This window comes from Chanodichthys erythropterus, chromosome 8 (assembly GCF_024489055.1).
Source record: "Chanodichthys erythropterus isolate Z2021 chromosome 8, ASM2448905v1, whole genome shotgun sequence".
Taxonomy (NCBI): Eukaryota; Metazoa; Chordata; class Actinopteri; order Cypriniformes; family Xenocyprididae; genus Chanodichthys; species Chanodichthys erythropterus.
The window spans coordinates 37,421,346-37,437,259 of record NC_090228.1 but is presented as its reverse complement, the minus strand read 5'-3'; the positions used below and the strand labels follow the sequence as shown (position 1 = coordinate 37,437,259).

Here is a 15,914-nt window from a genome sequence, read left to right as displayed (position 1 = left end):
GATTCGCTCGCTTATATAGCACATTACTCCGCCCCTTTTGGCGGGAATGTGGGCGCGCTCTCTTCTCATAGGCCGCGCTGCTGAGCCACGCCGCCATTGGTTCAACAACTTGTCTATGAGTGAACCAATGACGGTGCAGTTACACTGCGTTATTGAAAAGGCTCCAGTACCTGGGAAAAAGGGAGACTTTTCCCCCATACGCAGTACGAGTGAAATATCGAAAGGGAACTGTAAGTGTTGCATTAAACTTCACAGAATACTAACTGATGAACTGAATAAAAACTGTGAAAATCAAAGACTGCAGTGTTTTATATAAAGTAGACTAGTGTGTTGCTGCTGATTTGAAAGTGTATTCACACTCTAAACCAAAATAAGTTGACTTTACTTAAAAAAAATTGAGGAAACTGGTTGCCCTAAAAAATTAAGTAATGTTTACTTGATAAACTTGAGTGAAATGTACTTAAAAATATTAGCCATTCTAATAATTATTTTAAGTTGAATAGACTAAATACTTTAAGATTACGTAATACCTCTGTCTACTTACTCCACTTGCCTTTTTAAATGCATTAAATTATATACAAAAGCAATGAAACAAAAGATTTTTTTTTTTTATTTAAAACTTTTTAAAATGCAACAGTACATTTAAGACAAGTTTTAAACAAGTTTGCCCTTAAGTTTAAAGGGTTTCCACCTTTTTTTCCTCTCTAAAAGTGCATCTACTCAAACAGAATACCAAGTCTTAATCAAAAGCTTTTTTGAGCTATTCCCCTGAGAACATGACAGGTTCTTTAAACATCTGCAATTAAGCACATGAACATGCTGTATGAACATAATGTCACATGAACGTACTGTACATATATAACAAACTTTTTTTTTTTCACACGTCAGTTCAAAATACTTTAGTTTTGTTATTGCCATCTCTAACTCTCTCTCTCAAAAAACAAACAAACAAAAAAAAAAACAATTATAGACTCTTTTACCCTTCTTCAGGTCTGCTGAACTATCAGAGTGAGTGCACAAATGTGTGCTTGGATTATTTTCAAAGTGCAACACTGTATTTAATAAAGTGCAAAGTATTTAAAAATAAATAAATACAAATTAAAATAAATTAAAACAAAGTACAAGGCACCTTATTTTTTACTGTTGTGAATAAAAGCACTTATAACAAAATCTGACTTGAGGTTTTTTTTTCCACGGAACACAGAAAAAAAAAGAAAAAAAAATCAGATGACTTATGGACGACACCATTTTACATAATTGTGAGCTGATTTTTTAAGGATTGAATTTTTGGTGCCAGCTCCACCTTTCCAACATTAAGGAACACCTGCTGGATAAAATTAAAAGTGTTTCTCATGCACTTAGGATAGTCCAAGTGAAGGCCATAAATAAGTCCAAAAGTTAGACAGAAGGCCTGAGGCAGGTTGTCTGGTTCCATAACGGAATCAATCCAAGATGATGGCCACTTGGGAAGGGTTCAGTTGAACCTGAGAAAATCGCTTTTAAAGTTTTTTGCCTGTTTTTTTGTTGACATCTTTCAAAATCCATTGCATTAAAAGGGATAAACTATTTATTTTACAGCTTAATTTGACTAAAGACATTTTTATATATAAATACTAAACCAAGCTGAAGCTCAAATTATTTGAAAGTATTTATTTGAATTAACACTTTAAGGGCCCTATTTTAACGATCTGAAACGCAAGTGTCAAAGCGCGAAGCGCAAGTAACTTTGTGGGCGGGTCTCGGCGCTGTTGCTATTTTCCCGGCGGGATAAATGGCTCTTGCGCCCGGCGCAAATCTAAAATGTCTGAAGTAGCTTCATTATTCATAGGTGTGGTTTGGGCGTAACGTGAAATAAACCAATCAGAGCGTCATCCAGCATTCCCTTTAAAAGCAGGTGCGCAAGTTCCATTATGGATTGCTATTATTATGGCGTATTTACCAGGCGCACGCCAGGAGCGGTTCACAGCCGAGGAGACTGATGTTCTTGTAAGAGCAGTGAAAGACAGAGAAGTTGTGTTGTATGGGGATGGGAGAAACCCACCCAAAATAGCGTCGGTTAAACAGGTTTTTTCACATCTTCGTGGCACACCACAATGATTTCCGTCATCTCATGTGTTAATATTTTTTTAGTGTAACAATTTATGATTTGCAAAAATAACTGTTGCATCTGTGTAGATTACATGAGCAAAGTGTATGCGCGTTGTGCACGCTATACATTATGGTCAAGCATGCGCCCTTAAAATAGCATAATGAACAACGCGCAACGCGCCACTGACTTTAGACTAGGTTTTTTCTGGTCAGTGGCGCAGTTGTTTAATGGAACAGCAAAATAGCACCAGGGATTGTTTGCGCCGGAACACGCCTCCTTTTTTGCGCTGAACCGCCCAGGGAGCGCAAGTTCATTCACTAGTTTAGCAACGTGCTTCTGTGGAGGGAAAAGCACGCTTTGCGCGGGTGGAAAATAGGAATGACACATGCGTCGGTGTACAAAGTCAATTGCGCTGGGTGCAAGATAGGGCCCTAAGACCTGAAGGCTTTTTTAGAGTTTTTTTTTTCTTTTTTCTGAGCGACACAGACAAAAGACTCATAACTCCAAAACTGTAGCAAGGAGAGTCAAAAGGTAGGTATCATTTGATAGAAAACATTTAAAATTTAAGAAAATATAAATTGCATTACATTCTTGCTGAGAAACAGCTGATAAAAGACAAAAATATATATACTTTTTTAAAAATAATTTTTCTTTTTTTTTATTTGACATGGAATAACTCAGGAACACAATAAGATGGCTAAACAAATCTTTTTGGTGATGCTCTCCTATATGTGAGCTGCATCTGGTTCAAATTTCGTGGTGATAGCATAAAGAATACTTTGAAAAATTGTTGTTCATTTTTTCCCGCAGCCAGGTGGCACCAACGGGAGGTAAACTCCGGTTTAGAGGTGCTTCTCAGCAATCGTAAGGAGTTTTTCAAAATGGTTAGATGCATTAAAAAGATGAGATTCTAAGCTTAAAATGATATCTATTTTGTGTTATTCCACATTGGAAAACGAACATGGATGGGTCCGGGAACATTGGATACACACTGCATCCCGAAGAGATGAGAGACATGTTTTTAGCCAAGTATGTTAAATCATTCCGTGAGTAATATCTTGTGATCAACGCAATATATTATATTGATTTTGGATTCATTTTAATCTTGAGAATCTGCTTTAAATATTGATGTGCCATTTTTATGATCTGTGCATTTTTCATGAAGTTATGAGCGTGAAATATACATACCTTTATTCAGTTAGCGGCTGTGCTGTTTTTGTTGTAAACTCATATTACTCAGACTCATTAGAGGGTGAAAACAACGCAACAGAAGCATATTGGAGGCTTGATATGAAAGCTTAAAGTCTCTGTTTTTTTATGCAAATATAATTTTTGTGCTACCTATATGGATTCAATTTTTATTGGCTTTATACTGTACAAACCGTACTTCCTATCCCCCTACCCTATCCCTAAGCCTAACCATCACAGGAAACATTCTGCATTTTTACATTTTCAAAAAAACATCTTTTAGTATGTTTATTAATCCATTTCCCATAATCCATCACAAGATAATTTTTTGGACATTACATTTTTTGCGACAAGCTTTCAATCTGGTCGCATCCCCCAATCGCTCAGGGGCTCAAATCGGGCTTAAAATCTTCAAATGTGTGGCCACAGCCTTAGCAAGCATTTTCAAAACGACGGGACGTACGTCTCCGTTCCCTCCTCCTCCAAAAACTTCCTCACGAAAAAACGTCTCGGTTACGTATGTAACCCTCGTTCCCTGAAGGAGGGAACGGAGACGTACGTCAGTAGTGACCGACGAATTGGGATATCGCTTAGAGAGCCCTATCATCTTCGTGTAAACTAAAACAAGCCAATGGAATTGGCGTGCGATATTTGCATAATGCGCACCGCCCCCGACAGGTGTATATAAATAGGAAGCAGATGCAATCGCACTCTGTTTTTCGCTGAGGAGACAACTGGTGTCCGCACTACAGCGAGGGTACAGAAACTGTGGCGACGGGACGTACGTCTCCGTTCCCTCCTTCAGGGAACGAGGGTTACATACGTAACCGAGACGTTCCCTTTCAGTCGGTCACGTTCGACGTACGTCAGTAGTGACCGACGAATTGGGATCCCAACTAAAGCGCCACAGTTACGAAACCCCTTCCAGTGCCCAGCACAAACTCAGCCGCCCATGGCACCGGCTGGCGGTGAAGGGGGCGAGCTTACACCGAGAGAGTCTACTGCTGTCTAACCACTACCCACTAAGTAAACTAGACACACTGGGGAAGCGAACCCGTAAGGGACGCTGCGGAAACCACTACCTACCCAATGGGGGAGGAGTTTACGTGGGAATACACACATGGACTGGCCCGGGGGGGCAGTACGCATATGGAGTCCCTGGGATGGCTCCACCTGGTTAGGGGGAGACTCATCTGACAGGTGACAGCAGAGCTGGCTCTGCTAAGGGAAAGACACGGACTCGGCCCGTAGGGAGTTTTAAACCGTGGAAAATACACATATGGGACCGCTCACGTAGAGGGGTCACGACATATGGGCCCCAGCCAACAGACAGCGTCAGCGACGGATGTAGGCCTGGCATCAGACACTCCGCAATGTCCGAGCCGAAGGGGGAGGCGGAGGAACTCGACAGGGTTCGCCAAGCGGGGAACACGACTGGAGTGAAAGTATGCACGTATCCGGCCAGTGGCGGGAATGGCATTGCAAGCCGACACTTAGAGTGGGTACAACACGTCTACCGACTAGTGGATGCGAGTACACGCGAGGATACCGGCTCTACACGTAGGCTATAAAACCTAGCGAACGTGTTAGGTGTCGCCCAGCCCGCAGCTCTACAGATATCTGTCAGCGAGGCGCCATGAGCCAGCGCCCAGGAAGAGGCCACCCCTCTGGTGGAGTGGGCTCTCAACCCGAGCGGGCAAGGCACGCCCTGGGATTCGTACGCCAAGGCGATGGCATCCACTATCCAGTGGGCCATCCTCTGCTTGGAGACAGCCTTTCCCTTCTGCTGGCCTCCGTAACAGATGAAGAGCTGATCTGAGGTCCTGAAGCTTTGCGTTCTGTCCACGTAAACGCGCAGAGCGCGGACGGGACAGAGCAAAGCTAGGGCTGGGTCTGCCTCCTCCGAGGGCAGCGCTTGCAGGTTCACTACCTGATCTCTGAAGGGAGTGGTAGGAACCTTGGGCACGTATCCAGGCCGGGGTCTCAGGATGACGTGAGAATCAACGGGCCCGAATTCTAGGCACGTTTCGTCGACCGAAAATGCATGCAGATCCCCTACCCTCTTCAGGGAAGCCAATGCAACCAGAAGAACCGTCTTAAGAGACATTAGTTTCAGGTCGACTGATTGCAAAGGTTCGAAGGGATGACCCCGGAGAGCTGTGATAACCAGGGTCAAATCCCAAGAGGGTACGGAGGAAGGGCGAGGAGGATTTAGTCTCCTCGCCCCCCTCAGGAATCTGACGATCAGATCGTGTTTCCCCAGGGACTTACCCTCAACTGCATGGTGATGTGCGGCAATAGCGGCAACATACACCTTGAGAGTGGAGGGAGACGGCCTTCGCTCCAACCCACCTTGCAGAAAGGAAAGCACGGATCCGACCGAACATGATCGGGGGTCCTCTCGGCGAGAGGCGCACCATTCGACGAACAGGTTCCACTTCAACGCAGAGATTCCTAGTGGAAGGAGCTCTAGCGAAAGTGATGGTGTCTACGACCGCTTGCGGGAGATCACTCAGAACCTCCGCATCCCGTCCAGGGACCACACGTGGAGGTTCCACAGATCGGGACGCGGGTGCCACAGGGTGCCCCGTCTCTGAGTCAGGGGGTCCTTCCTCAGAGGAATCGGCCAGGGAGGTGCTGTCGCGAGGAGAATGAGGTCTGAGAACCAGGTCTGAGTGGGCCAGTACGGAGCCACTAACAGAACCTGCTCCCCGTCCTCCCTGACCTTGCACATGAGTTGTGCAAGAAGGCTCACTGGGGGAAACGCATATTTGCGCAGACCCGGGGGCCAGCTGTGTGCCAGGGCATCCGTGCCGAGCGTGCCGCCGGTCAGGGAATAAAACCACTGGCAGAGGGCAGTTTCCGGGGAGGCAAACAGGACTACCTGGGCCTCGCTGAAATGCTGCCAAATCAGCTGGACCGCCTGGGGGTGGAGCCGCCACTCGCCCGCAAGTGGATGCTGCCGTGCCAGCTCGTTGGCTGCACGGTTGAGCACAACTGAGACACGAGTGGCCCGAAGGGACCTCAGATCCTTCTGACTCCACAACAAGAGATGGCGGGCGAGTTGCGACATGCGACGGAAGCGTAGACCACCTTGACGGTTGATGTACGCAACGGCCGCAGTGCTGTGTGAGCGGACTAGAACGTGATTGCCTGACAACAGCTTCTTGAAGCGGGCCAGCGCAAGACGAACCGCTAGCAACTCGAGGCAATTGATATGCCAATGCAGCTGAGGCCCCGTCCAAAGACCTGTCACTGCATGCCCGTTGTACGTGGCCCCCCATCCCGTGGCAGAGGCATCTGTGGAGACCACAGCGTGCCTGGACACTCGTTCGAGGGGTACTCCGGCCCACAGGAACGAAGGGTCCAACCACCGGACAAGGGTGCGACGGCAGCTCGGTGTCACGGGGACACGGAGCGTGCCGCACTGCCACGCCCATCTCGGGACCCGGCCGCGGAGCCAGTGTTGAAGCGGTCTCATATGAAGCAATCCGAGCGGCGTTACCGCGGCTGCAGATGCCATATGCCCCAGGAGCCTCTGAAAATCTTTCAGTGGAGCCGCTGTCCTGCGCTTGAACGAGCTCAGGCAGTTCAACACCGACTGGACGCGCGCCTCGGTGAGACGCGCAGTCCGTGTGACCGAGTCTAGCTCGAGACCGAGACAAGAGATCCTCTACCCGGGGGCGAGTTTGCTCTTGTCCCAGTTGACCTGAAGACCCAACCGGCTGGGAGCTACAACCATGTCGGGTAGGACTTTGTACTGACATGCCCGACCCTCGAACGCAGACCGACCTAGGAAGGGTCTGTGTTGAGGCAGAATCGAGACATGAAAGCACACGTCCTTCAGGTCTATTGCTGCAAACCAATCCTGGGGACGGTCCAGGATTGGCCGTAGCCCACCGCCCTTTTTCGGTACAATGAAGTAGGGGCTGTAGAACCCCGACTTCATATCGGCTGGAGGGACCGGCTTGATTGTATCCTTCGCCAGGAGGACAGCAATCTCCACCCGGAGAACAGGTGCACTGTCCAACGACACCTGAGTGAAGTGGACAGCCCTGAAGACCGGGGGACGCCGGGCGAACTGAATCGCATAGCCGAGTCTGATAGTACGAATGAGCCAACTGGACAGGCTGGGGAGCGCTATCCACGCTTCCAGACACTGAGCCAGCGGGACCAAAGGCACCACAGACGCACCGGGGGTGGGGCAGCAAGGCAGAGAGGGACCCGACTCGGACGGCTTGGGAGCGGCCCGGAGTGGGGGCGGACTCTGCGAGGCAGCAGTGTGCATGGGAGACGGCGCACGGGACGCGGTCTGCACCATCACACTGCCGCCTGCTGGCGAATGGGGAGGGAGCTGTCAGCGGCGAGGCGGAGCCTGGCACACTGGCAGACACCCCTTGTTGTGACCTGGAGTTTGAGGAAACTGCTCTTTTTGTGGCAAAGTGGGTACCGCTGGACTCCGGAGAGCCAGCGGTGGTAGATGGACAGCCGCCACAAAATCCCCCCCGGCCCTCCTCCGGGGGTGGGAGAGCAGATGGAATACTCTCCCAAAGGGCAGGAACCTTCCGCTCCAGGTGCCACGTCCGCGACCGGCACCCTGCTGTTTGGCTGGTGTAGGCTGCTGCTTTGCCAACTTAGCAGGGGTGGAGGAAGACGCAGGCGGGCGCCCTCGGCGATGAGCGGGCTGAGGCTGAGCCATGGGCGGCTGGGTGGAGGCAGCAGCGGACCGCCGTGGCATGACATGTCTGATAGCCTCAGCCTGCTTCTGTGCAGCGGAGAACTGTTGAGCACAGCTCTCCACCGCGTCGCCGAAAAGGCCGACCGGAGACACGGGGGAATCCAGGAACCGATGTTTGTCGGTGTCCCTCATGTCTACCAAGGTCAGCCAGAGGTGGCGTTGCTGGACTACCAGAGTAGACATCGCCTGGCCAACAGAACGCGCTGTCACCTTCGTTGCCCGGAGGGCAAGGTCAGTGGCAGCGCGCAGCTCCCCAAGCAGCTGTTGGTCAGGACATTCCTGGGGCATCTGCGACAGCACTTTTGCCTGATAGACCTGCAAAAGGGCCATCGCGTGCAGGGCAGAGGCAGCCTGCCAACAGGCACTGTAAGCTTTCTCAGTCAGACCGGCTGAGAACTCACAGGCCTGGGACGGGAGACGCGGCTCACCGTGCCAGCCAGCGGCCGTTGGACACAACTGCATCGCAACAGACCGCTCGACTGGCGGGATCCTCGCGTATCCCCTGGCTTCCCCGCCATCCAGGGAGGTGAAGGCGGACGAGGGACCAGGCCCTGTACGAGCCCCATACGGAGCTTGCCAAGACCTGGTCACCTCATCGTGTACTTCCGGGAAGAAAGGCATTGGGGCAGGACGCTGGATTTGACCAACGCGACCGCCCCCCACCCCCCCCCCCAAGTACCAATCGTCAAACCAAGATGGTCCGGGACAGGGTGGAGGGTTCCACTCAAGCCCGACGCACAAGGCGGCCCGGGAGAGCACAGCCGTGAGCTCGGGATCCTACTCGGGCAACGCTACGGTCCCGGGCGGCAGCGCGTCCCAATCTTCCTCCCCCTCCGATGCAGCGATCGACATCCGATCCACCGCCGGCACACCAAAGGTAATGGCTGGACAGTCCGTAGAGGGCCCAGCGGAAAAAACTGTCGTACGCGGCATAGGAGAGGGGACCCCCGCTTCCTGAGACTTCAGGAAGGAGAGCCTCGACCTCAGCACCGCGATAGTCATGTTCCCGCAATGGGAACATGAACCATCCACAAAAGCTGCTTCAGCGTGCAGAATGCCCAAACACGAGATGCAACGATTGTGCCCATCAGCAGGGACCAGGGAACGACCGCACCTATTAACGCACAGACGAAATGACATACTGTCAGGGTTCGTCTGTAAAGCTCTTTTAGAAGGGGAAGTCAACTCACTCGTGCTGAAGCACCCAGGGAGCGACGCGATGTGTCAGGTACACCACTCCCTGACACACCGAGGAACCGGCCCAAATCGCTACACACGCACACACTCTTTGTGTTGCTGTGAAAACAGCAGTTTTCGAGCTTATAGCTCAGCTCCTCAGAGACTCGCGACCTCGCTGAACGTGCCCTTTCACCAGCACTGAAAGCTCGCTGTAAATCCTCTTCTGTTTAGGCAAAGTTTTAGAATAAACAAACGAAGAAAGGAGTCTTCTAAACAGGACACCAGTGAATGGCTCCGAAGTGAAAGACAGAGTGCGATTGCATCTGCTTCCTATTTATATACACCTGACGGGGGCGGTGCGCATTATGCAAATATCGCACGCCAATTCCATTGGCTTGTTTTAGTTTACACGAAGATGATAGGGCTCTCTAAGCGATATCCCAATTCGTCGGTCACTACTGACGTACGTCGAACGTGACCGACTGAAAGGGAACTGGATCTAGTTAAGTGTTTACTCATGGTTATTTAATGATTGATAGAAGCAGAGCCACACTGACAGTTTTCTAAGAGATAATAATAATAATAATAATGTTTAATTTATGTAGCGCTTTTCCAGAGCTCAAACCGCTTTACATACAAAAAAAAACACACAAGAAAACACATATATGCACATACATATCAATCATCACAAATAATGTTATTGGAATAAAATGCTTAATGCGGAGTGAGACAGATAATTTTGTCCCTCATGCAAGCAAACCGTGTCAAACTGCACCTCGATGTTTGAATGCAACGTCCAAAAAGTACAAACTCCAGGACCTCAAGCGGCAAACGGGAACACTCGATGATAACTTGATGATAACCACAGAGCCCGATTGAGTGCAGACCAGACCCCAAACGGCAAGCGGGAAAAGCACACTGACCATGAACTCTCTCTCTGAAGTGCAAATCAACTCGAGTTGTTTATATTTACTGTTGAATGTTCAAACTAATCCAATGATTCTCGTTTGTATGGAGTAAATTCAGTTTGCTTTGCATTCATTCTTGAGGTCATTCTCATGTTGCAATGAAATCAATTTCACTGAAACTTTATTTACATGACAAATAGACGAATCTGTGGATCAACAAACTCTGTCCAATAATCATTTTACCCAAGAGCTTGATTATGAGCGATGGTCTGCTCACCAGATTTACAGCCAATCAGCATCTATCGACCCGCCTGCTCTTTTTAGGACATTATTCCTACAGGCACATTGATTAACATCCATTTACACACACTTGCTCACATCTCTGTCTGACTTTGAGACTGAGGCAATCAATCGCTATTCACACTGTAACAGAGACGATTAACATACAAATACACCCAGAGGTACATTTTTTTGTTTAGAAATTATATTAACATCTTCATGTGGACATCTCAGAGTTTTGAAAGCAGACTTTGCTATCTATGCCATTCTAAGCACAGTTTGAGACATTCTGAAACTCTCGTGTAGTCCATTATCTCAGAATAAAAAAACTCCATTTGCTCTACATTTAATCTCACGGCTGCCTAGCAGAAATTTGACCAAGTCGCTCTGCTACTGTAGCATCAGTTAGAAAAACCACATGCCACAACCAACCATAAATGACCATGAGTCAGCTACACAAACACAGCTACAGTAGGTAGTCAACCAAAATGCCTATTACTGCCACGTTTCCGAGACCGTGGCGTTAAATACAACCCAGTCATGTGCAACACTCATTCGTGAAATTACCAGCAGATGGCGCAAATGTATGGAACATTTGACTTCTGTTACATTTAAATATTTCAGGGACAGCAGTGCATAAATGTGCTTATACTGTATACTACTAGTCAGTATTTTAGATTATTACACGATAAATATATTGATAGAAAAGGTGGATTACTCTTAAAGGAACACTACACTTTTTTTTGAATATAGGCTCATTTTTGAATCCATTCTGCTGATCTCTGGGTCTGCCGGTACCACTTTTAGCATAGCTTAGCATAGTTCATTGAATCTGATTAGACTGTTAGCATCTTGATAAAAAGACCAAAAAGTTTTGATATTTTTCCTATTTAAAACTTGACTCAGTAGTTCAGTAGTTACATCACGTACTATGGCCGATGGAAAATGAAAAGTTGCAGTTTTCTAGGCCGATATGGCTAGGAAATATACTCTCATTACAGCGTAATAATCAAGGAACTGCTGCCGTAACATAGGTGCAGCAGATACAATGATATTACGCAGCATCTCTCACATTTGCAGTGCAGCCAAAATTATATACCAGTTATCACTGTAAAGCTGCTTTGACACAATCTGCATTGTAAAAAGCGCTATATAAATAAATAAAGGTGACTTGACTTAGATGCATTTACATATTCACTGTACCTCAGATACATTCAGCTCTATCTGTGTCTGTAAAGGTGTGAACCAAATGGCCCATTCAGACGTATGGCCCCACAGAAACTGATGGCTGTGAATGACAAAGAAACAGCATTGCTCAGATCAGATTGCAGGGTAGATCGATCTCCTGTGGGAGGTCCTAACTGTTTTCTATTGTTTGTAGCCGTTTTGTCTTCATGTATAAAGTGCTGTCCCACAGACAGCACTTTGGATTACGATCTTTTGAAGGCTGAGATGCTGACATCGCTGCTGAAGTACTGTGCTACACTACTACCTTCAATAAATTCTTCTTCCCGCAAGAACTCTGGTCAAGCTTACTTATTTTATGTGTTAGAGAAATCTAATACATTGGCGAGCCATCAAAACGACTGCTATTTTTGATGATGTCAATCACCACAGAAATAAATGTTAAATCGTTCTTTAGTTAAAAAATGTCAGGCACTCTTACAATTGATGTAAATTGGCCAAGCAGTAAATGTTTAAATACACACTGTTTCAATAGTATAGCCACAAGGCTTAAACATTGTGTGTAAATGTCACTTTTTAATTTTGTCTGTGTAAATTTCTGTACAATTTTTTTTTATTTTATTTTTTTTATTTAAATAAAGACACTCAAACTTGCATATGGATGTACATTTTGGTAATCATTCCTCATAGTCACACAGCCTGTTTTATTAAATAAGGTGCCATAAATGCTATTTAATTGTGATATTTTATCCTGATCCGACAATGTATCAAATATATCTGATCATCTCTCCTCATCCAATAAGGATGCCAAACGCTGATCTATAATTTTTAATATATAATACAAATACAAATAAAATTAATAATAATAAAAAGTCACTTTTGAGTCAAAGTTGTTTTCTGTTGAGATCAACATTGTTCCACAAATGTTGTAAATAGAGTTAAACATCTACTGAACCTGGAACATCCCACTAATGATTAACAGTTAACTTGAGTTACTTATTTATCTGAAGCAATGTAAATCAAATACTGATGACAGTGAATCAGGACACTATAAAAGGAACATGAGAGGCTGTGAGGATGACAGAGCAAGAGCTGGAAACAAACATCAGTGAAGAATGAAGGCTTTAGTATGTATACTGCTGCTGTTGGAAACCTTTGTGTTTGTCGTCCAGCAGCAGGTAGATGGAGGACTCAATGAGAAGGAGATCAGTCAACAGATCAGCTCTGAGGACGGAAGACAGAATCCACCTCAAACAGACACTTTGAGAGCTGAAGCTTCAACTGACAGACAACAATACTGTGATCTGGGCATCCCTGACATCCATGCAGCACTGAGAGAACTGACCGCCACCGTTACAGAGCAGAAAGGAAATATCAGAGCTTTAGAGACACAACTGAGGGAACAACAGACATTTATCCTGGAAGAGCTGAAAAAGAAAAATGAAGGTACTTCACCAAAACATTCACTCTTTTATCAATGATCCTCAAAGTAAAACCAGTGCAATCCATTGTATAGTGTAAATGTTAGTGTAAAGTTGAGTGTATACTGTGTAAATTGTGTTATCTATTACAATAATCAGTGTAAATGTCATTTAACAGAATCTTTATTCCTTCACAGAAATTTCAAATCTTACTCTGAGTCAAGTGGAGTTGAGAAAGGAAAATAGAGGTGAAAGTGTGCTTGAATGATGTTAAATTCAGTGTATTCATTCTCAGTGTAATACAGTAATACATCACAATATTGCTTATGTTTTTCAATAACAGACAGAGAAATAGCTTTTTCAGCTTCAATGATAGAATCTGGCCTTGAATATATTGGTCCTTTTACCACTGAAATCACACTGACCTACAGGAACATCTTTACAAACATAGGGAACGCCTACAACCCAATTACAGGTAATTATCAATTAAATGGAGTCATAAAACTCAGTTTATAGTAATGAAAACCTTCTGCTCCATTCAGACCTGTCTGCAGTTGTGTAATGTGTATAAGTGAATTAAATTAAATTAAATCTGCCATCTTTCAAAACTATTACAGTGTGTTTGGTAATTACGCAATCATACAGGAATCAGCTGATTCTGTATCTCTTGTTATTTGATTTAGGTGTTTTCACAGCCCCACTGAAAGGAGCGTACATGTTCAGAGTCTCTGTATATGGTCATGGTGGAATTACAGCAGCTGCATCCATTTTTAAGAATGGAAAGAAGTTGGTTACAGCATATGATATTCAGCCTCAGGATCAGGATCGGTTAAACGCCTCAAATGGAGTTGTGTTGATCCTGGAGGTTGGAGATGTTGTCTATGTGAGACTTTGGTCTGGCATGAGGATAATAGATAGCTATAATAACCACAACACTTTCAGTGGTTTCCTGCTGTTTCCCTTAAGATAACAGGAGCTTTGCAGAATGTGATCCCAATAATTCTGAACCTTCAGTGTATGATTTATGATGAAAATCATGAAGAATTATTAACATGTGAACCTGTATTAATGAGGACTAATGTGTGTTTGAAATCTGCAATAGATTACTGTATAAACGTCTGAGATGTATATACATGCAAGTTTGTATAAAGAGTTTTAACACTGAGACGAACAGAACCAACAATAATAATAATAATAATAACAAAAAGTTTAATTTATATAATGCCTTTCCAGAGCTCAAAGTGCTTTACAAATCAAAACATGAATTACAGTTTTTGCCCATTGCTTGAACACTATAGACCCATGCTTAGACTAAAGTAACACAACTTGAAGCTTTTGTTACCATAACAAAAGCGCTGCTTTGCACTCAAGTTGCAATTCTTCAACACACATACTCCTTTATGCAACACACTTGGTCCTGCATACTACACACTATTTCATACATAAGACACTTTGTTCAAAAATGAAATCTCAGAGTACCATTGAGAAAACGGATCTATTGAAAATACGACACACATTGGTTAATTGAAAAGACGTTGACACACACCTCAAAACACTTTCTTACAAAACTGAACACCAATCAGCCAGCTACAAAAAGGCCTCAGTTAAGCCATTTTGAGAACTTTGCAAGTATGGAGAGCAAGAGGTAGAGGCAGAGGAAGAGGAAGACAAAGAGAGAGAGGAGTAGGACATGGTCAACATGGCTACGCACGGAACAATATTTCAGATGATATTAGAGCAATGGTGGTGGATCATGTGGCCAGACCCAAACAGACGGCAGGATCTATAATCCCACCCATGCATAATTGGCCTGTTTTCCTGTATTTACAGTAGTGTATTTTGTTTAATATTTGTATTATTTTTGCGTTACTGCATTTATTTTACTGTACTGTAAAGTATAGTACTGTGATGTGCAGTATTGAGTTGTCATTTGTAACCTTTCAGTACTTTCATTTTTGGTTGTTGTGAAAACCTTTGTTGGGAAAAAAAACCCCGAACAAAAAAAAAATAGTGTTGCATTGAGCCTCACAGAATGCTAATTGATGAACTGAATAAAAACAATGACAATTAAAGACTGCAGTGTTTTATATAAAGTAGACTAGTGTGTTGCTGCTGATCTGAAAGTGTATTCATATGATGCAAGTGTGTATCATTTTGTCATCAGAGTTACATTTTGACAAAGGAATGTTAGGTTTTGATAGTAGAGTTTCAATTCGACACAGATGTGAATGGTATATTTCCCAGTGTTGTGTCTTGTTTACTTGTGTGTAGAGTTTTGGCACAATGAGCAAAGTTTTGCAAAATGTGTTCAAGCAACGGGCAAAAACTGTAAGAAAAACTGAAAAATACAAGAAACAATACAGTATACAATACATATCAAACATCACAGACAATCACGGTATCTGAATCAAATACATCTGAATCAAGTGAGAAATATATAATTATCTGACCAAAAGTCCAAGCAGTATCAGAATATTTTCATTCAATATACAGTAAACGATTGTAGAAGTAGCATTGTGAACCTGTGGAAGTAATTAAAAGCCAGAAGGATTTGAGAGCCCACTGTGAGTATGTTGTGGCTCAATGGCAGTAGCTGTGAAATCACATGATTCCATCAAACAACAAGTGGCTGTGGAGATCAAAGGGTTACTGTCCAGATGTGTGTGTCACATGGAGATGCCTTGTCTCTAAGAGTGAGCAAGTGTCTTTGAGAAATGCTGAGTAAGGCCCAATTAAAGGCTATGTTTTGAAAACAGACTAATTAGTAGAATTCCACAATTAAATGAAACACAAGGGGAGTGGGCTTCAATGTTAGGAAGCAGGTGTGGCGATTCAGCTGTATAATCATTGGTTAAAGGTGCCCTAAAATGTTTTTTTTACAAGATGTAATATAAGTCTAAGGTGTCCCCTGAATGTGTCTGTGAAGT

At 44.9% G+C, this 15,914-nt stretch overlaps 1 protein-coding gene across 1 annotated transcript; it reads left to right on the top strand.

The window, feature by feature from the left end:
* The first annotated feature begins 12,637 nt into the window (after positions 1 to 12,637).
* Positions 12,638 to 15,059, top strand: LOC137024047 (uncharacterized). The gene is made up of 4 exons (XM_067391200.1): positions 12,638 to 13,012; positions 13,185 to 13,235; positions 13,331 to 13,462; positions 13,671 to 15,059. Exons 1-4 carry the CDS (start codon positions 12,682 to 12,684, stop codon positions 13,955 to 13,957), a joined length of 801 nt encoding a protein of 266 aa, XP_067247301.1. The 5' UTR covers positions 12,638 to 12,681; the 3' UTR covers positions 13,958 to 15,059.
* Positions 15,060 to 15,914: the final 855 nt, after the last annotated feature.